The sequence below is a fragment of the Primulina tabacum genome, chromosome 17 (genome assembly GCF_025594145.1).
Source record: "Primulina tabacum isolate GXHZ01 chromosome 17, ASM2559414v2, whole genome shotgun sequence".
In the NCBI taxonomy this organism is placed as follows: domain Eukaryota; kingdom Viridiplantae; phylum Streptophyta; class Magnoliopsida; order Lamiales; family Gesneriaceae; genus Primulina; species Primulina tabacum.
This window is the reverse complement of record NC_134566.1, coordinates 13,362,405-13,388,221: the sequence shown is the minus strand read 5'-3', so window position 1 is coordinate 13,388,221 and position 25,817 is coordinate 13,362,405. Positions and strand designations below refer to the sequence as shown.

General features: G+C 35.6%; 4 protein-coding genes across 5 annotated transcripts; 2 read left to right on the top strand and 2 right to left on the bottom strand.

Moving 5' to 3' along the window:
• Nucleotides 1–424: 424 nt before the first annotated feature.
• Nucleotides 425–3,613, bottom strand: LOC142531355 (receptor-like protein kinase ANXUR1). The gene has a single exon (XM_075637454.1). The coding sequence runs from the start codon at nucleotides 3,197–3,199 to the stop codon at nucleotides 581–583; it is 2,619 nt and encodes an 872-aa protein (XP_075493569.1). The 5' UTR covers nucleotides 3,200–3,613; the 3' UTR covers nucleotides 425–580.
• Nucleotides 3,614–4,245: 632 nt separating this feature from the next.
• LOC142531356 (autophagy-related protein 8i-like) lies at nucleotides 4,246–6,535 on the bottom strand. Its single transcript, XM_075637456.1, has 5 exons — nucleotides 6,392–6,535; nucleotides 6,236–6,291; nucleotides 5,034–5,086; nucleotides 4,575–4,693; nucleotides 4,246–4,488 (listed from the first exon to the last, which is right to left on the bottom strand). The coding sequence occupies exons 1-5, from the start codon at nucleotides 6,435–6,437 to the stop codon at nucleotides 4,388–4,390; spliced, it is 375 nt and encodes a 124-aa protein (XP_075493571.1). The 5' UTR covers nucleotides 6,438–6,535; the 3' UTR covers nucleotides 4,246–4,387.
• A 6,383-nt stretch (nucleotides 6,536–12,918) lies between these two features.
• On the top strand, nucleotides 12,919–16,618 carry LOC142531293 (peptide chain release factor 1, mitochondrial). Of its 2 annotated transcripts, XM_075637389.1 has the most exons (11): nucleotides 12,919–13,198; nucleotides 13,308–13,406; nucleotides 13,486–13,669; nucleotides 13,793–13,841; nucleotides 13,917–13,995; nucleotides 14,441–14,515; nucleotides 14,602–14,679; nucleotides 14,870–15,028; nucleotides 15,903–15,998; nucleotides 16,082–16,133; nucleotides 16,235–16,618. In XM_075637389.1, exons 1-11 carry the CDS (start codon nucleotides 12,947–12,949, stop codon nucleotides 16,246–16,248), a joined length of 1,137 nt encoding a protein of 378 aa, XP_075493504.1. In that variant the 5' UTR covers nucleotides 12,919–12,946; the 3' UTR covers nucleotides 16,249–16,618. The 2 variants fall into 2 exon arrangements, with proteins under 2 accessions (XP_075493504.1, XP_075493503.1); XM_075637388.1 differs by having other exon boundaries at nucleotides 16,082–16,618.
• Nucleotides 16,619–19,866: 3,248 nt separating this feature from the next.
• LOC142530800 (ABC transporter B family member 4-like) lies at nucleotides 19,867–25,566 on the top strand. Its single transcript, XM_075636638.1, is given in 14 exon segments — nucleotides 19,867–20,106; nucleotides 20,370–20,806; nucleotides 20,897–20,951; nucleotides 21,039–21,214; nucleotides 21,298–21,519; nucleotides 21,604–21,842; nucleotides 21,925–22,450; nucleotides 22,588–22,861; nucleotides 23,022–23,905; nucleotides 24,009–24,275; nucleotides 24,370–24,633; nucleotides 24,733–25,026; nucleotides 25,103–25,285; nucleotides 25,287–25,566. Coding segments are annotated over 13 exon segments (3,852 nt in total). The 5' UTR covers nucleotides 19,867–20,106; nucleotides 20,370–20,506; the 3' UTR covers nucleotides 25,455–25,566.
• The last annotated feature ends 251 nt before the right edge of the window (nucleotides 25,567–25,817 follow it).

The following is a 25,817-nucleotide window of genomic DNA, read 5'->3' as shown; positions in this document are numbered from 1 at the left end:
CATTTTACTCAAATAAGTTGTTTGCATTCGGAGTTGTGCATATCATCATCGTTTGATCATGTGGGTCTTATGTAGAGTCCATATGATCCAACTGCCATATTGTGTAAAGTAGAGGATCCAAGATCCTCGTTAAGGGTATTTCAAGGGGGAAATATTAGATTTGGCTTAATGAATTTTTGTTTGGTACTAAATTTGGAAGGGTGGTATTGGGATACAAATTTATTCTTAATTAAGAACATGAACTATCTTGATCCATTTAGAACAATGGAATCTAAATCACATCCCCAATTTGTTTTCAATATACCATCAACTCCAGAGATTAAATCCTTCTAAAACTTGAGAGATCAAGTGTTGAAATAGAATCCCTTCATCCTGAACACTTACTTATATTGATGACTTGACAGAAAAGTTGGCTATAATATAATATCAACAACATTGAATATTTATGTTTTTTGTGTCCAGTTTTCAGTTATACATGTTTCCTGCTTTACTTGAGACAATAAAGTTCAAAATAAAATAACTATAATGCAATGAGCAGTTGTACATCACATAGTTTGTCACTTTGGTTCCTCCATATCATTCAACGGCCCTTTGGATTGACAATCTGTGAGAAAACATTGTCAGTATTGTCGATGTCGTCTCCGAGGCTTAAGGTATTCCGGTGCATGGCGATGAGGCTGTTGTGATCAATTCCTTCTTCCACGCTGTCTAGATCCACACTACCTGTTGGGGCAGCAGTGTTTCTTCCGCCGTCGGGATTTTCTTGCAACTGAAGTGCAAACTCTAGGTTCCACAGCACGTCACCCATCGATGGGCGCTCGACTCCATGATCAGACAAGCATTTCTCCGCAGTATCCACGAATTTCTTCAAGCCTTCCGGAGTGATCTTTCCCTTGAGTTGAGGATCGATGATATCTTCAATGGTCTTGTTCTTTGCGCATCGTTGAGCCCAATCAGCCAGGCTGACTTGCTCCTTTGGAAGGTTTGGGTTCAGAGCTGGCCTGCCGCATAGTACCTCAAAAAGAACTACTCCGAATGAATATACGTCAGACTTCTCTGTCAATTGCTGTCTTCGGAAATATTCAGGATCCAGATAGCCGAAGCTTCCTTTCACCACAGTACTGACATGGCCTTTGTTCATGTTAGGCCCTGTTTTCGACAGCCCAAAATCTGAAACCTTGGCGACCCATTTCTCGTCCAGGAGAATGTTTGTCGTTTTGACATCCCTGTGAATGATAGTGTACTTGGCTCCCGTATGCAGGTAGTGGAGCCCTCGGGCAGCCCCGATGCATATCTCCAGCCTCTGTTTCCATGTGAGGGTGATTTTGTTTCCTTTGTAAAGATGCTCCCTCAGCGTTCCGTGCCCCATGTAATCATAAACCAAGATCATTTCTCCATTGTCTTCACAGAAGCCAATCAGTGAGACCAAATGCCTGTGTCTCAGCCTCGAAAGCATCTCGATTTCCGTTTGGAATTCATTCACTCCTTGCTCGGAAGATGGATTCGATCTCTTAATTGCCACTTTGTTTTCCCCATCGATGACACCTTTGTACACCTTGCCAAACCCACCAACCCCTATCACGTTGGACTCGTCAAAATTTTTGGTGGCATTTTTAATCTCTGTGAGGGTGAAGTAGCGACAATTGCAAGCTGCGTCTGATGAAATGGCAGTGACGCCTTGACTTCTGCCTGACATGGAACTTTTGGCTGTCGTGGAATTGGAATTCCAAGAAATTGGCAGCCAACTCGAACCTGTATCGACTCCATGGACCCTCTTCTTCCTCTTGTAGGCCACTAGAAATACAGCTGCGGCCACCCCAAATGCTGCGGCTCCTCCTGCAGCTCCAGTAATCAGAACTGTGAAACTACTCGACTTATCTGACGATTCATAACTCTTAGGTGCTAATAGAGCTTCCTGATAACTCTTCATCATGTCTGAAATGGTGGGGTTGGGACCTGCTAGATTTGACTTCGCATTATCACTGAGCTTGAATATCTCCAATCCATTGAGAAGCACATCAGCAAATTCAGCTTTAGTTTTGTCAGACGGATGAAGGGTCACCCAAAGTTGCGGATCGCCTCTCTTATTGTTCACTTGAACGACATAATCTCTTATGGTTGGAGTTGCCGTAGAATGGGTCCAGGCATATATATCTACCTCAGTTGTTGCAGTTTTGTTGTTTATGAAAATATCAAAAACTCTTTGGTTGGGTTTAGTCATCTCAGAATCACACCAATGGAATCTGATGAGGTACATAAAATTGGGATCTACCTGGAAAATCCATGTCAAATTAGAATTTTTGTTTACATCCACAAAGGCACCCATGGATCTGTAACTCTCGTACACGTCCAATGGTGCCATATAAGATGGCAAACCTTTGTAACTAACTGTAGTATTTGCCGTCAAGGCAACTCCTCGCCCAGCACCATAAATATAGAGGCTATCATCATACCAACTCCGCAAAAGTCCATCAGAATCATTTGTTGGAGGGATGTATTGCCCGCCCACATTCAACCTGAACATTGTCTCCATGCTTGTGGTGCCAATGGGTACCGTTGTTGCAGATTCAAAATCGTTTCCCGGTCCAACCGAACCCGCTAGTATCGGGTCCTGATCAAATAAATTGGGTGAAGAAATCACCTCAATGCCATTGACAAATGCAAAAGCCTGGGGCTGGGTATCAGATGGCTTGAATGTGACCTTAAGTGTGGGAGATTCTGACGGGGCAAGATAATATTCTTTGATGAAATAAGCTTGAGAAAAAGCCTCGGCAGCTAAAGAAGCACTGAAATTGTTCAGCAAGGTGACCCCTTGAGCAAGAACGGAGAAATATGAATTTGAAATGTTGAAATTTGGGTAGGATGATGGGTAAAAATGGAGGCGAAGTAAGGTGCGAGAGGTTGAGTTCTGGAGGGGAAACTGATATGATGCTTCGGATTGGAAAATTCTAGCGGTCATGTATGGAACCTGAGAAGATAATGAAGGGTCCTGGATTTCAGCATTGGCAGTGACAGATTTGTCCCCTGGCAAGAGGTATTTGGCGTCGGGATCCCAAGCCCGGCCATCTGAGTCGTTCCCGACGTTCAAAGAGCCGCAGTCCAAGACTAATGCAGGAGGACCTTTGCTTGCAACATGGATTACATTCAGAAGAAAAGACAGACTGAGAACAGAGACAAGTATGTAAAAATTCACTGTCATGGCTGCATGAAGAAATCTGGCGTACAGGAAAATAGAGTTTCCGCAGGAACAAAAACAGAGGACGATGCTTTCCTGCACGCCTGGAAATTTTTTTGTTATTATTAACCTTTTCTTTTTTCTCGTTGAGAATTACGGTTTTGAGCTAAGCCATTTCTTGGCGTGCATGGAGGGAGATTCTGAGGATTTCCAGCGACCTCAAATATAGGGAAAACGCTAGACAAATTAGACTTGTGGATACAGATTTAATTTTCTGTGTATTTTTTGTGCACGTGGTTTTGTGAATATTGTGTGTTTCTGTCTTAGGTTGATTGAGATTCCGTGGTAGGCGAGGTGGGAAACTCCGAAAGCAAACGGAGGGACGGGAGTGAAGGTCTGAGGTTAGTTATGAAATGATTGGGAATCCATTAAAAGCCATATGAATCAACCATTTACTATTTTGGCTAAAGATTTCATGGGAATTCAAATTTATAGTAAATTTGAATCACAAATATAGTAAGAATGGAACTCACGATCTATCACACATCTTATTATCCATTAATTCAAATATAATATGTTTATATAGACAGACATAAATACAAGGCAAAGATCAGATCTATTTCTGAATTTGTCTGTCTTTAAAATTTTCAATTTGTTTTTCCTGACAAAATTGACTTTTTAAAATCTAAGATAAGATTATCCATTATCAAAATAAGCGCCTTGGTTCGAATCTGAACTTTTTTAACAAGTACTTCTACAGCAGCACGTAGGTCCACCATATATCCATATCAAGGTCACACTATTTAAAAATTACAAATTGATTCATATGCCTAATGACTAATGTAACTTATAAAACTAGAAAACCCTATTTCATCCATAAAAATTTACAGAAAAATCTTGGTTGTATCCAATATTATCAAGATTCGGATGGTAACCATAACAGATACCAAAAACCACGTTTCTTAAATATTATTTTCAGATAATCCTGCATCCATATCCGACCACATATGTACGAACATCCGGCATGATGTATAATCATTTTCCAGAATATGGAAGCATGTACACTAGCATTGCATGAATGGCAAGCATTATATTTAGGTAAATTATTTATAAATAGTATTTGTTACCACTGTCACGAGGGAGTAGATGTCAAATATATATACATATGCACATTTTGTACGCCACGTCACAAAATAAGAAAAAAGAGAATAATTAATTAGGATCACCGCCGAAGGTTTTCTCGCTGCTGTAGCACATGTACAAGAACCCATCTTCATCCTTGGCTGCATCATACAATGACTCCATCAAGCTTGCTGCACAAGAAATTCATACTAGCACAAATTAGGAATTTAACTCTGATTACACACAGAGATGTAGTTGTGAAAACTTTTCAGTTTACATGTTTGCGGCAATGTATTCTGCACAAAGACAAAAAGAGCTTTGCCAGGAGCCAGATGAAGCCTGCCACTCAGAATGTGAATGAATTGGCCAACAGACATGTCCCGAGGTACCAGGAATCTGCTTGTAAAAGAACTCATATATCACCTCTTGTGACTACCTTATCTCAATAAAAGTAAAAGATATATTTTTTTGGTACTCTTATTCAAAACCTCAGAAGTATATTTAGTAGCTTGTAGGGTTGAAAATTGTTATCCAGTGGGAAGTATTATGGAGTTTTCTAAGTTACAACTTTTGGAATAGTATGAGAAAGGCCATATGATTGAGTCCACTAGAACATGCATCATCTTCGTGCATGTAGTAATAAAATTAAGAATGAAACTAAAAGGATATCTATGTTTAACACTAAGGGAAAAAATACAACACGAGTTGATAATTGGAAAAGAAAGAAAAGACTTACTTCTTCTTCTCCATCTCAGGGAGGTCAGTTTTCTCATACCTTTCAACGACCACCTGCAACAATCCCCATGAGTAACTAACAGCAGAAACACATGCACAACTAGACTTAAAGTAATAGAAACAGACTATCAGTAGCTAGAGACATAAGATTATCCATCATTCAGGTTTACGCCCTTGCTTTAAGCTTTATTATGCCATCTTGAAAGATAAAATGTATTTTTGCATAGTTATAAACAAGCACAGAAACAGGCAACTTTGTTTGTCAAAAGAATCTTGAGCATATTCAACAGTTATTTGTTCAAAAAATTTACAGAATTCTGAACATAAGATACGATGAAAATGCTTGCCAACCACCCAAAACTAATTCATATAAAATTTTCAGCTTTGTAATTAATCTCGATGTCAAGATAAAGTTCATTAGAGTGATTCAAAGAAGTTAATCAAGGCCACCAAAACCACCAACTTAACAAAAACAACAATGCCACTTAGTCTCCCATTTGCCTCCCCACCTCCGGGATATATATTACACACCTCATCACACAATTAGTAACCAACAGTTGTTTCCATCTCGAGTACACCCATTCCCAGTTGGCTTATTCACCGCTCCTAGAATCATCCTTTGAAGACCTTTATCAGCTCTAAGTAGCATGAAATAATCAAAACTAACTTATTCTCCATAATTGTAGCTTTAAGCAAGCAACATTAACCAGAAATGCACCTCGATTTTCAATACATCGTAAAAAGGTCCATTTATTCTATATGACAAAAAAAGATCAAGAGGAAACAATTAAAGATGGAATGCACTTCTATGTTGAAAACGTTTCTAAAATTAAAAAAAATAAAAAAAAGAGAGAAAACCTATGGCCGCATGGCGTACAAAACATTTTTTTACAGAACCCAGAAGGTCTATCATTGTTTTGCTTGAAATCTATGTTTATACTTTCTGCTAATTCTTTCTCCTCCTTCCAACAAAAATTTTAAAAAAATGAGAAAAAGAAAAAATAAATAGAACAATTAAACCAAGTAAGCTCGCTCGGTTCACATGTCAAGCTAGGCTACAGCACCAGGAAAATAAATAGAATTAGGAACAGAAAATTCTTGCAATCTAAGACATAATTCACTTCCGATCGTGGAAAAATCCATTAGCCACGAAGATAATAGATCAAATTGTCAGGAATTTTCAAAGCTCAGAACTTCACTTACAGGGAGTCGATCGGGATATTTGGCGATAATGTCCTGTGATTCTAGCATTCTTTCCTCTGCAATGAATTGAGATATTAATCATTAAATTTGAGATATAAATCACTAAATCGAACAAAATCTTCGAAAGGAAGAACGAAAATAATAGAGAGTACGAACCAAGGGAGAATTGTCCCTTGAAAGTTTGAGTCTTCGCACGCCCCATTTGCGATTGATAGATGGTACCCAACCCCGAGAGAGATATAGTCGATTGCGTTTACAATTTTACAACTACTACTTTTCCAGCGGGCCAACCTTCTGCACGCGGTATTTTTTCTTTTTTTCATTTTGATCAATTATTTTTAAAAAAAAAATTAATACTTTCTTAAAAACATGGTTGATTAGATTCATTTTACAAAATTTCCCCTTTCCTTATGCAAACCCGACTCTCCTCCCTTTTTCACCATATATGGCGATTATATATAACGACACGTGTACATGTTGCGAGCTCGTATAATTGTTATTTTTTATTACAAAGTATTTTTTAGTGAAAGCGTAAACTTAGTCACGGGCTGAGGAAATTCCCGACCTATAACCGACTCGATTGTGGTCGGTTACGATCCGGGTCACGAAACCAACGTTTTAGGTCTGGGTCCGGGTCCGGTTAACAATTGGTTCCCGTTCGGTTAGATCATTTATTTAAAAAAAATTTATTATTTAATTAAACATTTAAATTAAAAAAAATAAAAATATCTTGCACTTATAAGTTATAACTATATAAGATGCATATGTATCCTTTTTTGATGTATAGAAATCAAAGTTTACGGAGCTCGCTTATCTTTACACATGTACTTTTAGGAATGGAGCTACTCAATCACTCCAATTTCATCCCGTCATTGTTCCAGATGTTCCCTTATTTCTGTCTTGTTCTTGTTTTTCTGTATCACTTTTAATATGTTGTTTAAACTTGTGGCTTTTGACCAATCATTAAGAAAATATTGGGCTTCCAAATTTTCCGGCCTTAAAATTGCATGTCTTTCATCAATTATATTTCTCCTGATACTAAAAGCTTGCTCCACTACAACCGTTGAAATGGGATAAGATAAAATTTATTTGTTGTTATAGAAAAATTGGATATACTTGTATTTTTTGAGATCATCATCGTAATATGTCGAAAGTTTTTTCATCTGCGTCATTAAAATTAAAAGTGGCGGTAAAATAATTATCAAGTTCCGGTGGAACTTGAGGATCCTCGTGGACGTTTTGAATGGCTCTTCAGCAGCAAGTGGTTCAACTAGTTCTTCAGATGGTTTCTGAACTTCTTGTTCTGGTTGTTCAGTTGAAGGAGCAACTGATTCAGAATGTATTTCTTCTAGCTGAGCTTCCAGAGCTACAGCCTGAATGATTTCATCAATGTTTGCAAAAGATAGTTCAGTTTCAGAATACAGCTAATGTTCAACCTGAGAAGATTGAGGCATATCCTGAACTGGCTCTTCAGCAGCCGGTTGTGGAGATGGCTCGTTCTGTTGGGAGGATGATGAATCTTTTTCTGCATTTGAATTGGAGGATTTTTCAGGAAGAACCAATTCCTGATCCTGTTCCCAAAATCTGATTTCACCTTGTAGACCACTGAGATCTGTGTCCAGTTGGGTGATCACAGCTCTATCATTATATGCAGTTGGACCTGTGGGATTGTAGTTGGATTTCAGCTTTGCAACCATTCTAGTCAGCTTTTTGGCTCGAATTTGATCAAAGAAATATTTTTGCATTTCCAATGCCTGGCCAATAGTAGCAGCTTTGACTATTTTCAGCACAATTGCTTCAAGTTTAATAAACTTTTTCAGTTGGGATTTGTGCTTCAACTCTTTGGCAAAAATCTCAGTCCTAAAACTTTTCCAATTATCAAAAGATTTTAATTTCGAAGTGGCAAATGCGTTGACCTGTTCCCAAACAAGGTAAATGTGAGTTTGGATGGTATTAGATGGCCTTGATTCTTCAACTAGCTTGTCCTTTTCTTTTTCAGTTGTGAGAATGTGAGGAATATCCAAACCAGAGTGAGTGGTTTCCACTGGTTCCCTCAATATAACACCTTTAGATCTGGCGCGAGGCAAAATGGTAGGTCGATTTACATTAGTCAAAGGAGCTCTTACCTTAGCGGGTGCCTTTTCTTTAGTAACTGAATCATCAGGTGGGACTACCTGCAAAGGGATAGCCTGAATAGGCTGTTGGACAGCTGATTGAGTAATTTTCTCAGTTGGAATGACTTCCACCGCTGTTATTGGTTTAGTTCTTTGCGTCCTCGGTCTCTTGACAAGCTTAGGAGAAGGAGTTTTCTCCGAATCTGATTCACTGAGAATCAGTTTTCGTTTTGCAGTTTTCAGTTGGGCCAAAGTTTTGGCCTTCTTAGCTGATTTTGGAGCAGGTGATTGCGATCCAATCTCCTGTTTGGTTTTTGGCGGCAAGATGTTTTTAGCAGTGAAGACTTTGAACTTTGATGATGTTCCAGCATTGTCAGCTACCAATCCCTTTAGTCTTAAAAGATAACTGATTGGGATGGCTAAGCCTCTTGACTGTTTGGTTTATTGAAGCATATTCTTCAGAGTATTGAAAATAATATGTCTCCAGTTGGCTTTCTTTTCTCCCATGATGAAGGTCATCACCTGGAATTTCTCAAGTGTAAGGGCAGCATAAGATCCGGTCTTAGCCAATATGCCCTTTGCCACAATGTCGGCTAATAACTGTATTTCTGATTTCAGCTCTTTCTTTGGATCGGAAACTTTGATTTTTCGTCCATCAGCAGATAGTAAAGATTGCATTTCCTCAATGTCAGATGTTTTGATTTCAGAGACGTCCCATCAGTTGGCAAAGAGAAAATTTCTCCGAAGGTTTCTTCAGATAGGATCAACAGCTGATTATTGACAGTTACAGAGATGCTTCCATCAGCAATGACAAACCCCTTCGAGTTCTCTTAATAAAAGTTGTGTTTTAGTAAGTTTAGAGGTTATATTACTAGTGGTAGTGAATTGTGCTTCATGTGAAAAATTTGTCCATCATATTCAGTGTTATATTTGTTATAAATATCATATAAATGAGTTCTATTATTAAGCAAAATCAATGAGATAGATGAAACTGTTTCCATGGTAGGGGTCTAAAGAATTATAATATAATGTTAATATTTATTATAAATCATCTAATTTAAGTCTATGATCTAAAACAAAATCTCATAAAAATATTTCAGAAATTTCTCAAAATTATTTTTCTCATTTTTTAAAGCATCACCACTAGATTTAGTATGTTCACTAAAAATATATATATAATAAATTAGAAGTAGGATAATAAACATCGAATAATTGACACTATCATCATTAAAAACTTTTAAAATCACAAATACTAGTGCATATGTTCCTTTGATTCGAAAACAAATAAATATCACAAGCTTGAACATGTTGATGAAAAAAATAATAATAAATCTTTATATTCAAAAGATGATGATAACAATTTATATGTTGAATTCCAACGAGTTGGAACATTTTGTGCAAAACGTTTTGGCATCATACCATTTATTTTGCAAAATTTGTCTCCCTGTTTTATAACTTGGAGATGTGTCCATAAATAATGAATTGCAGTCCTAATTGATTGAATATGTGATTTTAAATTTTTTAGTTCATCTTGAACACAAAAATTTAAAATATGACATATGCATCTAATGTGAAAATTTTTACCACATAGTAATGTTTTACATATTTGAATAAGCTCACTAATACTATAGTATTTATACTAACATTATCAAAATAAATTGAAAAACTTGAGAAGCTAGATCATATTCTTTAAAATAACAAATATAAGCTGAAAAATATTTTGTATCGTGTGTGGTTCAATAAAACATCTATGTCAAAGCAATCTTTTTTTAATGTTCGAAGAACTATCAATTCAATGATATTTAATACTCAATTATGAAAAATTGTGTCAATGATTACTCCAAATATCTGAAGAAAAAGAAATTTTATTATTTAAACTACCAAATTATTTAATTAAATCTTTTTTTGTTCAACGACTAATTTTTTAAATGTCAGTTTGATCGTATTTCGTGGGATACATCTAATAGACAGATTTTCACTTGTAGAAAATCAATTTCAAAAGATAATTTATCATTAAAACTAAAGAAATTTGCTCAACCACACAAAATTTAGTTGTTTCTCGTTCTTGATGTTCCTCATCGGAAAAATCAGGATCATATCCGTCGACATTGAATGAAAGAAAATCGTGATGCTCGAATTTGGGTGGCATGATGCCCTTTCCCTTTCCTTTGTCATTCCTACGACTTCATCTGACTTTGACCATTACTATATATATATGAAATTTAAGTAATTATGAAAATAAATCAACCACTGACAATGAATCAATTATCGATACTTGATATTTTGATAATTAAGAAAGAATTGAAAATTAGAGATTGAGATAAAATTATTAAAAAAATTGAAGGGTGTGGGGGTATTTATAAGAGAAAATCGGAAAAAAAATTTCAATGATCAACCATGTCATTATGATCAATGACCACAAAATCACGGTCGTTGATTTCAAAGTAAAAAATTAAAAAATTATCAAACAATCGACCCACAGGGTCAACAAAATGTCAATAATTGTGACTTTTGATATCCAACGACCACTTGATCGGTTGATGCAAATGATACTTGTTGGGATGCTGTCAAGGAAGTCTCAAATTTGGATAACGGTACTCGATACAAGGTGCTCTATTTGCTTAACACTAGATCAAAGAAGATGGATTTCTTGAAAATGACAATTGAAAAGCATTCGGATGGATGAACTATAATTTAAATGAATTAATATTTTTTGGGACATGATCAATATTAAGTGATATTATGTTACAATTTATGGACATATTTTTTGATTTGTTTTATGATTGTAAAGTAGTAACAAATTCTGGACTTTTGGATTATTTATATAAGTTTGAGTTTTAAAGAATTTTTTTTTGATAAATTCATAGATTTTTCTATTTTAATTATTTGTCTGATATTAGGTGGTTCATTAAATGTCACATATCAATGACATGAAATAGAAGATCAAATGAAAGAAGATGAATTTGAAGAAGAATTACACGAAATTGTTAGGCATTTGTTGAAGGAAATCTTGGGATCCTCTATATGCTAACTAAACATATTAATATCTTGCATTGCGAACGTGTCCATCGTCTCTTAAATAGACGATCAATAGCTTCGAATGAATATGATTTTATTCATATTATATTAAAAGAGGATCAAACAAAATTTCGAAAAACTTATAGAATATACCTTGACGTATTTTTTTAAATTGTGCAACATCCTTGGAGAAAAAACATCATTGCAAGATACAAGATACATTTGTATTGAAGAAATGCTTGCCACGTTTTTACTTGTTGTCGGTCACAATACTTAATATTGCTTGATTCGTAAAATATTTGGTCGATCACAATACAATACTAGCCAAAACTTCCACAATGTGTTGAGAGCATTGAATAGCATTGCAATAGATATGATGGTCAAATTTGGATCTGTAGCGATATTCTTTTTTGGTTGTTATTTTTATTTGCACCAATATTTTTATTATGTTTTTCTTGTTGTAGGATTGCATGAGGCTATTAATGACACTCATATTCCAACAATATTGTATGAACATGATACTAACCGTTATCATAATCGTCACTGGACAATTTCTCAAAATGTTTTAACAGCTTGTAACTTTAATTTATAATTTATGTATGTGCTCAATGGGTGGGAGATATCTAGGGATGTAATCGAGTCGAGCCGAGCCGAACTCTTGAATGTTTGAGCTTGGTTCGTTTATAATCGAGCCGAGCTTTATTTAACGAATATATGAATGACTCACGAGCTTATTCAAGCCTTTATCGAACCTAAACAAGCTTAATAAATATGAATTATAGATTAAATTTTCATTAAATTAATTAAAAAGTAAATTATATATATAAAAAAAATATATTATTCTTATTAAAATTTGTACATTTATTATAATAAATAAATTTAATAGATTTTTCTATATATTTCATAAATAATATGCAAAATCAATAAATCAAATATCAAAACTATTATTTTTTCATCTAAAAGATTACTCATGAACTTACCAACGAACATGTTCACGAGCTAACGAGCCGAATACTGCAAAGTTTGAGTTTGATTTGTTTATCTTAACGAGACTCATTAAACGAGCTCAAACGAGCTTTTATCGAATCGAGTTTCGAATAGCTCACAAACGGTTTGGTTCGTTTACATCCCTAGAGATATCTGTCCATGATTCAAACATATTGACGAATGCTTTATTAAGAAATAACGGGCTTAAGGTGCCACAAAATATTTTTTTTGTTTTACATGCTACTTATTTAAAAATTTTGTAATTTTCCACGATTATTAATTGTTTCGTGGTTGTAGTATTTATTTTGTTCAATGTTTTGAATGTAAAATTGATTAAATATATATTATTTTAAGTAAATGTATTTTGATTTTAAAAAATCTTGAAATAACGAGATTATGTCATAGATAAAGTATTGCGAATGATTGTTGTGATAAAATTTATATTTCATCAAATTATTAACTATTTAAACTATGTAAAAAAAATAAAAATTAATTAGTTATTTTCTACTTTAAAAAATTTAAAGATGCCCACAACATATTTTTACGAACAATCCGTGAGTTTACGTCAATATCTACGGGGAGAAATGGAAAAATGAGGATTGGAGGGTTTAAGCGGCTGCGGCAGAGTCTAATGGCCGCCGCGATCAAGAGAGATCAATGGCCGCCAAGTACCGGCGGATCTCAATACCATCAACCGACACCATATTCTTACTCCACCTCTGCTCCGGCGGCGCAAACTGTTTCGGAGCCGCATCAACTTTCTCGCAATTTAATCAAGATCATGGAACAAAAATTATCCTCCATTGAAAGCCGTCACGCCTATCTTCAGAGCATTGTCAATCAGGTAACTGATTTCGAGCGTTTTTCGATACCTACTTAGATAGTAGGGGCACAAATACAATTCTGTTTGGAATTTTTTTTTCACTCGTATGTTTGTGATTCTGAAAAGATAGCCAGATGCGTTGTCCGAGAAATATACAAGCGCGAACAAGGAGCTGAAGAAGCTCCGAGATTCAATTGATTTGATTAATCAGTTGAGAGCCGTACACAAGGTAATTATCTCACTCTGATTTGCTATAGTTAATTGCTGCAGGTATATGGTTAGGTGGTTCTCTCCTTTTTTGTGAACAGGATATCGACGGGCTGAAGTTGATGATTGCTGAAAGTCATGATGACAGAGACATGCAGGAAATGGCTTCTCAAGAATTGGGACAAGTATCAAAAGAAGAAAAGCGGCTCCAGTATTTGTTGCTCAAGTCCTTGCTACCTAAGGATGATGCCGACGAGCGTGACTGCATACTGGAAGTAAGAGCAGGTAACAAACCCCAGCGGCCCCTAGTCTCGGGGCCTGAATATTTTACTTCACAGGGCTTTATGTTGTTTTTTTTGTTTCTTTAAGGTAGAAACTACTTGTTGATTTTCTTGGTGTGATTTTCAGGAACTGGAGGGGAAGAGGCCTCTTTGTTTGCCATGGAAGTATTCAAAATGTGGGTGTTGTTTCTATGAATTGTGTGACATATTAAGCGTCTCTTTTTAGTATTCTGACCTTCTGTTCACCTTAGGTATGACAAGTACTCGCTGAAGAAAGGTTGGAAGTTTGAAGTTCTGGATTTGGCTGAGTCTGACCTTAAAGGGTACAAGGTCCACCGAGTTCCTCCCATTTAATATAGACATTTCATTGAGATCTTGTTTGATTTGAAGCATTTTAAAACGAAGAGTATCAATTTTCATGGTTTTAAATCCATTGCACTTGTCTGGGGTATTGTTCAGTTATATTGATTTCAAATTCCATTATTGTATTTGGAGTTTTCCAATTTTTGATTTATTTGAAACCCAAAATATCGAGTTCTTTTGTCTAAATGCAAATATTTCAATCCAAAGGCAATCTAAGGTTTTTCCTTTTGTACAATATTGAAAGGAGGATATTGGAAGATCGATATGCCAAAATAGCGATGGGCATCCATGATATAATATGATATCATTATCAATTTTGCCTCATTTAGATTATGAGATGATCAATGTTGGATATATTTGCATCATTAGCCATGCATTATCATTACTTTTTATCGCATATTAATCCATTCAGGAAGCTAGTGCTGCAATCTCTGGTGCAGGAGTTTATGGGAAGCTTAAATTTGAGAGTGGAATTCATAGAGTGCAGGTTTTGTTTGTTGCATGCCTATCAACATTTGGATTTTCTTTTCCCTCCATAGTTTCACATATTTTGAAAATGCAATTCTTTTGTAGCGGGTTCCCGTAACTGAGAAATCTGGACGAATCCACACGAGTGCCGTGTCTGTTGCTATTCTTCCACAAGCTGATAAGGTTCAAATTGCTTTGATACCGTGTCATTTGATTGGTAGTGGATACAAGTATGTTTTTTCACATCTGTTAATTGCTGAAGCTTGAGCAAAAAGAAAAATTGTTTCCTCGAGTTATTGAAATTAAATTGGATGCTGGACTCGACTAATTTTGTTACTTGTTTTTCTAAACTTTGTAATGTTTTTTTATGCAGGTAGATGTACAATTAAGAAATGAGGATCTGAAAATCGACACTTACAGATCTGGAGGCTCTGGTGGCCAACATGCAAATACCACTAATAGTGCTGTCAGGATTACTCATTTACCATCGGGGTTGACTGTTGCTATACAGGATGAACGCTCCCAACATCAGGTGTACAATTCTGCTTCAGATTTGTTGATATTTACTTTTGGCATGGATTACATGAACTTCAAATTTACATTCTGTTGAAAACTGAGTTATGGGATTGCTACGGTAGTCGTATGCTATCTGTGGTGATTATTTTACTTTCAGTGCGATGCATATCAATGTTGTCGATGATTTTTATGCATGGTTTCCTGTGTCAGCTGGATCAATTCCATTCTTACTAGTGTACTTAGAGATGAACGTCAGTTTTATCGAGGGTCTTTGATTTTTCGATTTTTTAATACTGACAGTCAGTTATTATATACAGAGTTGAAAGTTGAAGCATTCGACTGATTTGATGAACTGTGATAACTCCTGTCCATATAAAATTAAGTAGGGTGCTATTGAACTGGTTTCATGTCAATCCACGTCTGTTGGAATATAATTCTCATCTTGTTTGTATCCAGTTGGTGTGTGTTGAAGGTGTGCTGGTCTACCCAATCACATTTTGTCTCTAAAGCCATCTTTTTTACTCATTTCTTTAAGCCAACGGAATGTACAAAGCTCAAAAGTGGGTAGCTAAATTGACTCTTTTAAGCCAAAGTTGCCTGATTATAGCTTTTTCTTTCTAAACGATTGTCAGTTGCACGATTATTAAAGTTTGACTTCTTATGGATGCATCAAACTCTTGAAGAGAGAGTTGCAGTTTGTGAGTTCTTAATTTGTAAAAAAAATATATATTCCCAAACATGCACACTTAAAACTTCTATTTGGAATAGCGTGTACACGATAGATTCTCAATTCGGTATGAATCTTTGCTTTTTTCCTCGCTTTTTTCCACTTATTGATACAATGATGATTATCACAATGTTTCATTATATCCTCTGTATTGTTTTGCCAGAACAAATACAAAGCACTTAAAGTGTTATGTGCAAAGTTATATGAGATGGAAAGGATTAGAGCTCGTACAAGTCGGTCAAAACTTAGAGCTCAGCAGGTTTAGTTGACTTCGAGTGTGAAGTTAGTTTTGGATCCATGTCGTGCGCATAATTATGATAGTTTTTCTCTCTCTTTGAACAGATTGGTAGCGGGGATAGATCAGAACGCATCCGTACATACAATTTTCCTCAAGGTCGTGTTTCTGACCACCGAGTTGGCATCACTAGCCACTCAATAGATGGTGTTTTGCAGGGAGAGAACTTGGACTTATTTATTGATGCTCTTCTTTTGCAGCAAGAAATGGATGACATTGCTTCTTTCTCGTCTGGTCAGTAGTCAAATAAAACGAAAAACTATTACAGAGGGATGAAATAATTGCTTTCATATATATTCAGAATCAATATTGATGAGAGTGAAATACTAAGGATCACAACTGACTTGGGAGTTGGGAGCATACTTTCGGAACCTAAGCTGAAATTAATCTCCCGAACTCATGAGTTTAGCGGTTAACTGGCATGCGTAGGGGTGGACCCTTATATATATATATATATGTCTAGCTAGGGATGATACGATGCGGTTTTTTTATTAAAAAATTCATATCAAATCGCCAAATACGATCGGTTTGTTTTCTTAAAAAATATTGGTTTCGCATGTGGAATTAGATTTGTGGTTTTGATCGGTTTGCCTTTTTTGGGGGTGATCAAGTAGAATCTAAAATAGTGTATTTTAATGTAAAATATAATTCAAATCTTGTAAAAATAAAATTAGATAAAACAATAATTAAATTCAAAATAAATTTAATAAATTTTAGCATGCTTGGGGTACAATAAAACACTTATAATAAAATGATGTTTGCTAAATTTATAATACATTGTTTTTTTGTGTTTCATCGTTCATGAGTTCTCATTTTTGTGACTAATTTGAAGAGTATTTAAGGTGTTTTTTTTTTGTAGGAAAAAAGATTTTGAATGAGAGTTGGGAGAGAGTGAATGAATGTTTTTTGAGTGTGTTGTTTACATGTTATTATAATTCTATGTCAAATATTATCGCAAGAGGTTTAGGTGGGAGGATTTAATGAGGGTTTTGACAAAAAATTTTTATTTTAAATAGTGATTTTTTAAAAAAGTGAGATAAAAACGACTTGATCTCCCTATATTTAGTTTATTACTTTTTCTTTGTGTTTTCCTATGTTAAAATATATACATAGAGCTTTTCTTTCTTTTTCTTTTTCTTTTTTCTTTTTATTTATTTATTTATTATTATATTTTTAGTGTATAGAGCCTTTTTCTTTGGCTGAGCTGAGGATTTCTTGACCGTCGAGAGGCGTGTCGACCCACAGATTGGCTCGCAGTTGACGGGTTTTGGCGGGCCAACCCAACCCGATCCAACAATGATTTGCCTGTTTGACAAGCTTTGTCGACAGAGTAGCTCTGATCGAGAATTGCTTGTGGTTGCTAACTAAATCATGAGTTACACTTTTACAGTGTATTTGAAATCATGAAGGGGATTTGGAATTGAAAATATCATTTTAATGTTTGGAAATTTGAAAAATTTCAAAGTGAAATTGATATTTGGGGGAATTTGATTAATTTGATTTAACTAAGTGAAATATTTGCAAAATAGGTAAGATTTTATTGGATTTCATGTAACTTGGGTCATAAAAAGAAATAAAAGTAATTTTATTAACAAATTTTTATAACTTGCTCATAAAATTTAAATGTTCTTCTTAAATTTTATCTAGTACCATTTATCCAAAAATACATATTGTCAATTCACAAACATTTATATCATAAATAATTTTGAGATAATTATTTCAAAATCAATTTTAAATTTTTTTATATTAAAAAATTCTATAAACTAAGACATTTTTATTAAAAAATGTGTTGTTTTAATAGTAAAAACTTAATTTATCAAAATTTGATACATTTATTATTAATGATAAAGTTTATAATTCTTGCATTTATTAAAAAAATTGTTTAATTAAAAATATTTTTATATGTTCGAAAATATATTTTTTCTTTGATAAGAAATGAAATATTTATATAAATATTGTTAATAAACAAATCATTTTAAAAAATAGCAATACAAGTATTTTTTAATATGAAATAAATTAATTTTAATCATTAAAACAAATTCGAAATTACATTTAATATTTTTTTATCAAACACCCAAATCCAAATCCAAATCCAAATCCAAGTTTTTCCATGTCCAAACATACTGTCAGTGATGCAATTGACCTAACATTTTTCAATGTATATTTTCTTTTAAACATCTTATTAACGTAATTATTTCGATACATTTTTTAACAATAAATTAAATTTACACACACACACACAATATATATATATTGATAATTATTACTTATTCTAGAATATATATTTCGTATAATTTAAAATAAAACAACATTTTTCATTATACACAAACAATGTAGGGTTGTGAGCGACCAGCGAGTGAGTGTGACGTTTTTTTTAAAAAAGAAGACAATTAGGGTTTGGTCCCTTACCGACTCACGCGCTGTCCAATGGTGCATACCATTCCAAAAACAAGAAAATTAAAATTGGATACTTGTCAACTACTCCACATTCTTGGTGGCTAAGCAAGTACAATTCTGACTTTCAACTAATTTTTGGAAAAAAGAAAGGCTCAATTCAAATAAATAAATAAAAACTTAATTGGCATGAGATCTAGTTCAAATGCATGTATCTAACTAAAATAAAATAATACTTTTATATTTGAAATTTAAGGATGCCTTTGAATATAAGTTATTTTAAATTTTTTGAATTGTTTGGATGAATTTCAAACAATTAGTTAATTTAGTGAATATCATTCAATTATCATATCAGGCAGTTTCACAGTCATTCATTCAAATATTTCTTCAAATCCGAGGTTGTGTTTGGATTCTGGATTTCGAATCCATAGATTTCAAATATATTTTTGTAGTTTAGTGAAAAAAGATCAGTAAACTTCAAATCTACGTATGTTTATATAATATTTTAGGTTTGTTATGACGAATTTCAAGTTCAGCCAATAATTGATGAATTTGAAATTCATGTTACTTTGTGTTACAAATGTGTAAATAAGTAAGGTATGAATTTAAGTTTTCATATATTATTTCATGGTTAAAAATAAAAATATAATTGAAATCTGTATATTTCAATTCCATCCATCTAAATATAAACTAAATGAATTTCAAATATTACATAAGTAAATTTTTTTAATAGTGATTATGGTGAATTTTGTCATATACACATAACGTAAGTGTTATTTGAAATACGTTTCTAAAAATCAAATATCGTCTTCCAAATCAGTTTATCAATTCAAGCGCAATTTATAGTATATATATATATATATATATATATATATATATATATATATATAGTTTTGATATTATAGACACCAATCATGCACATATTTGAGTTATTTTTTAATACAACAGGTCACTCTTATCCTCATTAGACTAAAGGATATATGTTACTACCGTTAAAAAACAATTTTTTTTTTAAAGTAAAGTTGATCAAAGACAAGGGAGGGGAAGTCATGAATTTTTACAATTTTTTTTTGGTTTTTTTAATACAACATGTACTCTTAATTCTCGTTAGACTAAATGATCCTTGACCCATTTTATCCTAACGAGCATGCTTTTCAAGACAAATAACAATTGTTGGCTTATTATCTTCTTTGTAGAATCTTCTTTTTGGATTCAAAAAATATAATAAAATAAAAACATTTTGTTGCACTCTTCGCGACCATGTAAATATTTTACAATGGCTCCATTTCTTACAAATTTCGAGACAAGGTCATTCTCTTGTTTGGTAGCGTAGTTTTCACAGGTGAGTATGGGTCCCGATAACACGTCATGCGTGACGAATGTGGAGCGCCTACAAAGGTAATGGAGGGAGCGCGTCACATGCTCTCACCTAGAAAAGTAGAAGATCCTTTCTTGCCTATTATGGCTGGGCAAACTCCAATACAAACAATTATCTTATTATTATATGAGAGATCTCCTGACATATAAAGCTAAGCTTTTTTGACCAGAGATGATCTTGGGCACCACGGAAGTGCTTCTGCTACTTCCCGGTAGTTGCGGGAGGACTAATATATATGCCAGCTTGAGACCTATTTCTTTGTAGTTGAGGTTTCAGCTTTCTCTCACGGCGCTGACTTTGGTATGGTCTTTCGTGGGTTTTCATGCTTCGCTTCTTTTATCTGTTGCATTTTGGGACAAATCAAGATTTGGGTTTTCTGGATCGCTGTTTTTCTTTTTATGATTTTATTTTCTTGTCGGGTTGGTAGAAGTTTACGTATTCCGGTTTCTGGGTGGGTATATTAAATAGGAAGTACTTATTGTGGATATATGCCTGTTTTGGTTGAGGTTTTAGTTTTATGTATTATTCATAGTGTTGATATTTAAATATTATTCGATCCTCAGCTGCAGTTTTGGTTGGACTCACGAGGCTGGTACATTATACTCTATTCATATAGATAGTGTTGGTAAGAAGTTGAAAAAGCTTGAAGTTTACTGTACTTTACGAAAAGCCAGAAGGGTTTGGGTAACAATAGTACAAAATGGAAACTGAGGCGGATGCATCTGGAAACAACAACGCTTTGGAAACGAAGACTCAGGAAAGGTCTGGTGTGGGTGAAAGCAAAGAGGACTTGAAAAATGCCAAGAAAAAGGAGGAGACTGTGCCTTTTTACAAGCTATTCGCCTTTGCTGATTCTACTGATAAATTTTTAATGATAGCTGGTTCGATTGGTGCCATTGGAAATGGGCTATGCCTTCCTCTTATGACAATTCTTTTTGGGGAGTTGATTGATTCGTTCGGGGAAAACACGACCACGGACACCGTTTCCGTTGTTTCAAAGGTTAGTTGTCTTCTCGGTAGCCTTAATATGGAAACTAATACATATGTTCCCTCATGTGTTATGAACTACGATTGTATTGTACATCTGTAGGTAGCGCTAAAGTTTGTGTATTTGGCGTTGGGATGTGGTGCAGCGGCGTTTCTTCGTAAGTATACCCCTGATCAGTCTGAGATTATAAGTTTACTCCTTGAAGAACTTTTGCATAATTCTTTTTCAACAACTGGTTTCACAGAGGTGGCATGCTGGATGATCACCGGCGAAAAGCAGGCCGCACGAATTAGGAATCTTTATCTGAAAACAATTTTGCAACAGGATGTTGCTTTCTTTGATAAGGAAGCAAATACAGGAGAAGTAGTGGGAAGAATGTCTGGTGACACTGTACTGATTCAAGATGCCATGGGTGAGAAGGTATTAATTATTCCTCACTCTGCTAATATTTACTAAATCAATCAGAGCATGTATATTAAGATCCCACTAACATCATGCTGCAGGTTGGAAAGTTTATACAGCTATTGGCGACGTTTTTGGGAGGCTTTGTGATTGCATTTATTAAAGGATGGCTTCTTACGCTGGTCTTGTTATCATCTATTCCTCCGCTGGTTCTATCAGGTGCACTCATGTCCATTGTCTTGTCCAGGATGGCATCTAGTGGCCAAAACGCATATGCCAAGGCTGCAGTTGTGGTTGAACAAACGATCGGCTCCATCAGAACGGTTAGTCACTTGCCTGTATGAAACCGAAGTATATGACAAAATTTTCAGGTGTAAGAACACTGATTCATATATATATATATTTAGGTTGCCTCCTTTACCGGGGAAAAGCAAGCTGTGTCTGATTATGACAAGTCCCTTGTGAAAGCATATCGAGCAGGTGTTCAGGAAGGGTGGGCAAGTGGATTTGGGCTTGGATCTGTTATGTTCATCATATTCTGCAGTTACGCTTTGGCAATTTGGTACGGTGGAAAGCTGATCTTGGATAAAGGTTATACCGGTGGCGATGTGCTTAACGTGATAATTGCGGTGCTGACTGGTTCCATGTGAGTAAAGATTCCAAGGTTGATAATTTTCTGGATTTTGTTTTATACATGTATGAATATTTTTGTCTGTTTTATGTATTAGGTCTCTGGGACAAGCGTCTCCTTGCATGTCGGCATTCGCTGCAGGTCAAGCTGCGGCATTCAAGTTGTTTGAAACTATTAGTAGAAAACCAAAAATAGATGCGTATGACACCAAGGGAACCATATTGGAAGATGTTCGGGGGGACATTGAATTAAGAGATGTTCATTTCAGTTATCCAGCTAGACCAAATGAGTCAATATTCGCAGGGTTCTCTCTGTTCATCCCTGGCGGAACAACAGCGGCTTTGGTGGGACAGAGTGGGAGTGGGAAATCAACTGTTATTAGCTTGATAGAGAGATTTTATGACCCAGAAGCTGGTGAAGTTCGAATCGACGGAGTCAATCTTAAAGAGTTCCAGCTCAAGTGGATTAGGTCCAAGATTGGTCTTGTCAGCCAAGAACCTGCACTTTTCACAGCCAGCATTAGAGATAACATCGCATATGGGAAGGATGGTGCAACTACTGAGGAAATAAGTGCCGCAGCAGAACTGGCAAACGCTTCTAAATTCATTGATAAATTGCCTCAGGTTCTTTTATAAGTTGATATATACATTCTTTTTTCTTCATTGATTTGACTTGTGTGAGTGTGTGTCGAGAGCATAATGTTGTGCTGTATTTTTATTTAAGTCACGACTTGACAAGAATAATCTTTGATTTCCGATAGGGACTCGACACCATGGTTGGTGAACATGGAACTCAGCTTTCCGGTGGACAGAAACAAAGGGTTGCCATAGCCAGAGCAATTTTGAAAGATCCTCGAATTTTACTTTTGGACGAGGCAACAAGTGCGTTAGATTCAGAATCTGAGAGAGTCGTGCAAGAGGCATTAGACAGAGTTATGGTAAACAGAACAACCATCATCGTTGCTCATCGTTTGAGCACGGTAAGGAATGCTCATATGATTGCGGTCATTCACCGAGGCCAAATGGTTGAGAAAGGTAGACTATGCATTTATTTTTTCACTTTTATAGAAAGCAGTCATCATGTCTCACACTTCTAGTATTCTTCTTTCATTTGTAAGGCATCATTAAAGTACTCATTTTCATTAATTATTTCAAAGTAGAATATGCTGTGAAAACTAACTGGTTTTTATTTCAGGCACGCATACTGAACTGGTTCAGGATTCTGAAGGAGCATATTCGCAGCTCATACGGTTGCAGGAAGTAAATAAAGATTCAGAATTTGATGAAAAAGAAAAATCAGATGTTGTCACTGATTCTGGCAAAATGTCAAGTCAAAAAATGTCATTCAAGCGCTCTATAAGTAAAGGGTCATCTGGAATAGGAACTAGCAGTCGTCGTAAGTCGTTGTCGATGACATTTGGTTTGCCTTCAGCTCTTGACACCGCTGAAACTACACTGGATGATGCAGATGTCGCTTCCCACAAAAAATCTGATAAGCCTCGAAAAGTTCCTCTTCGGCGCCTTGCATATCTTAACAAACCAGAGTTACCCGTGCTTCTGGTGGGAACTATATTTGCTGTCATTAATGGTGCAATACTACCTCTTTTTGGCATATTAATTTCCGAAGTTATCAAAGCATTTTTTGAGACACCACACAAGTTACGCAAAGATTCAAAATTTTGGGCCTTAATGTTTGTGGTCCTTGGGGTTGTATCGTTTATTGCATATCCTGCAAGAACATATTTATTTGGTATCGCAGGCAATAAGTTGATCCGTAGGATTAGATTAATGTGTTTTGAGAAGGTGGTTAACATGGAGGTTAGTTGGTTCGACGAGCCCGAGCATTCAAGTGGAATAATTGGATCACAGCTCTCTGCTGATGCTGCTACTGTTCGTGCTTTAGTTGGTGACTCACTTGCTCAGATGGTTCAAGATTTATCCTCCATGATTGTTGGGCTGGTAATTGCTTTTGAAGCTAGTTGGCAGTTAGCTTTTATCGTCCTTGCTATGATTCCGCTGATAGGATTGAATGGATATGTACAAATTAAGTTCATGACGGGGTTCAGTGCAGATGCAAAGGTTAGCTACATGTCAAATCGTATATCTGATCTGATTGAGGAAATACTCTTTAACTTTTACAAAACTTTGATATATGTTCCCTTTTATTTAAAAATTCTTGCAGGCAATGTATGAACAAGCAAGTCAAATAGCTAATGACGCTGTTGGGAGTATAAGAACAGTTGCTTCATTCTGCGCGGAAGAGAAGGTGATGGCCATGTATAAACAGAGGTGTGAAGGTCCAATGAGAAATGGAATTAGACTAGGATTGGTCAGCGGTGTAGGCTTCGGTTTCTCTTTTGCTTTGCTGTTTTTAGTCTATGCAACCAGCTTCTACGCAGGTGCTCGACTTGTTGAGGATGGCAAAATTACATTTACAGATGTTTTTCGGGTAAGTGTGCAGTGCAGGATGCTAACCTCTTGTTGGCTCTTGATCATAACATGTAAACACTTGTTACGTTCTCAATAATTTACGTCTCTCGCAGGTTTTCTTTGCTCTAACTATGGCTGCCATAGCAATTTCTCAATCAAGTTCATTTGCTCCTGATTCTAAAAAAGCCAAGGCCGCGGCTTCTTCCATATTTGCCATTCTTGACAGAAAATCTAAAATCAATCCAAGTGATGAATCTGGCATGAAACTGGAAAGTGTAAACGGAGAAATTGAACTGAGAAATGTGAGCTTCAAGTATCCAACGAGGCCTGATGTGCAGATATTTCGTGATCTGTCCTTGAGAATTCCAAGTGGCAAGGTAAAGCCAATAAATTTCATCCTTTTAGACCTTAGAAATTGAAGCATTGGTGCGTGAATATGGCCTCTGATATTTATGTGTGCGCCTCTAATGTTTCAGACGGTTGCTCTAGTTGGCGAGAGTGGAAGTGGGAAATCAACTGTGATTTCATTATTGCAAAGATTTTATGATCCTGATGCAGGCCAAATCACGCTTGATGGCATTGAAATTGACAAGTTCCAACTGAGATGGCTAAGGAAACAATTTGGACTTGTGAGCCAAGAACCAGTTCTATTTAACGACACAATTCGTGCCAACATTGGATATGGGAAAGAAGGCGATGCAACCGAGGCCGAAATCGTCGCTGCAGCACAGCTGGCAAATGCCCACCAATTCATCAGTGGACTGCAACAGGTCCAAATTTGAACTGTCAAATTTTATTTGTCAAAATTTGCAAACACGTTGACATGTATTAGTCATAATAATGCAGGGATACGACACCACGGTGGGAGAGCGAGGCGTTCAGTTGTCCGGTGGGCAGAAGCAACGTGTGGCCATCGCACGGGCCATCATAAAAAGTCCTAGTGTCCTGCTGCTAGATGAGGCCACCAGCGCTTTGGATGCTGAATCCGAGAGGTTGGTTCAGGACGCTCTGGACCGAGTAATGGTGAAACCGCACCACAGTCGTGGTGGCGCATAGGTTATCAACAATCAAAGCAGCAGATGTGATTGCAGTGGTGAAGAATGGAGCTATAGTTGAGAAAGGGAAGCATGAGACTTTGATTAACATTAAAGATGGTTTATATGCATCCTTGGTCGCACTTCACAGGAATCATTCTTGAAGTGTGTACAGCGTGTATTCAATTTTGTCCCTTTATTCCAATATAAGATGAAAATGTTATTGTTTGTACTGTAATCTTATGAAATGAAATATATTGAAAATTTTCAAGAGTATTTTCAATTTATTTGAAATTCTGCAAAATAATATAAGACAAGGAAGGTTATTTTTATATAATTGGCAGAACCAAGAATCATCAAAAAAGAATTATTTCCACATTTTTTTTATCCTTCAAGCAACTTATTCAAATGCCACAGTTTACAAAATTTAACATAGTCAAAATTCTATCTATTCCAATGCCTACAACTTAAAGATTTCTCAAAGTCCTTACAAGGAGATCCGGAGCATGGACAGATCCAACAGACAA

What these genes read in the sequence shown, in the direction of transcription:
- LOC142531293 (XM_075637388.1), top strand. Translation starts at nt 12,947, where the DNA reads ATGAGGATTGGAGGGTTTAAGCGGCTGCGGCAGAGTCTAATGGCCGCC. An exon ending in AGTTGAGAGCCGTACACAAG is followed by an intron (nt 13,407 to 13,485) that starts GTAATTATCTCA and finishes TTTTGTGAACAG; the next exon opens with GATATCGACGGGCTGAAGTT. An exon ending in GCCATGGAAGTATTCAAAAT is followed by an intron (nt 13,842 to 13,916) that starts GTGGGTGTTGTT and finishes TGTTCACCTTAG; the next exon opens with GTATGACAAGTACTCGCTGA.
- LOC142531356 (XM_075637456.1), bottom strand. Translation starts at nt 6,437, where the DNA reads ATGGGGCGTGCGAAGACTCAAACTTTCAAGGGACAATTCTCCCTTG. An exon ending in CAAGGGACAATTCTCCCTTG is followed by an intron (nt 6,292 to 6,391) that starts GTTCGTACTCTC and finishes AATTCATTGCAG; the next exon opens with AGGAAAGAATGCTAGAATCA. An exon ending in GAATACATTGCCGCAAACAT is followed by an intron (nt 4,489 to 4,574) that starts GTAAACTGAAAA and finishes TTTCTTGTGCAG; the next exon opens with CAAGCTTGATGGAGTCATTG.
- LOC142531355 (XM_075637454.1), bottom strand. Translation starts at nt 3,199, where the DNA reads ATGACAGTGAATTTTTACATACTTGTCTCTGTTCTCAGTCTGTCTTTT.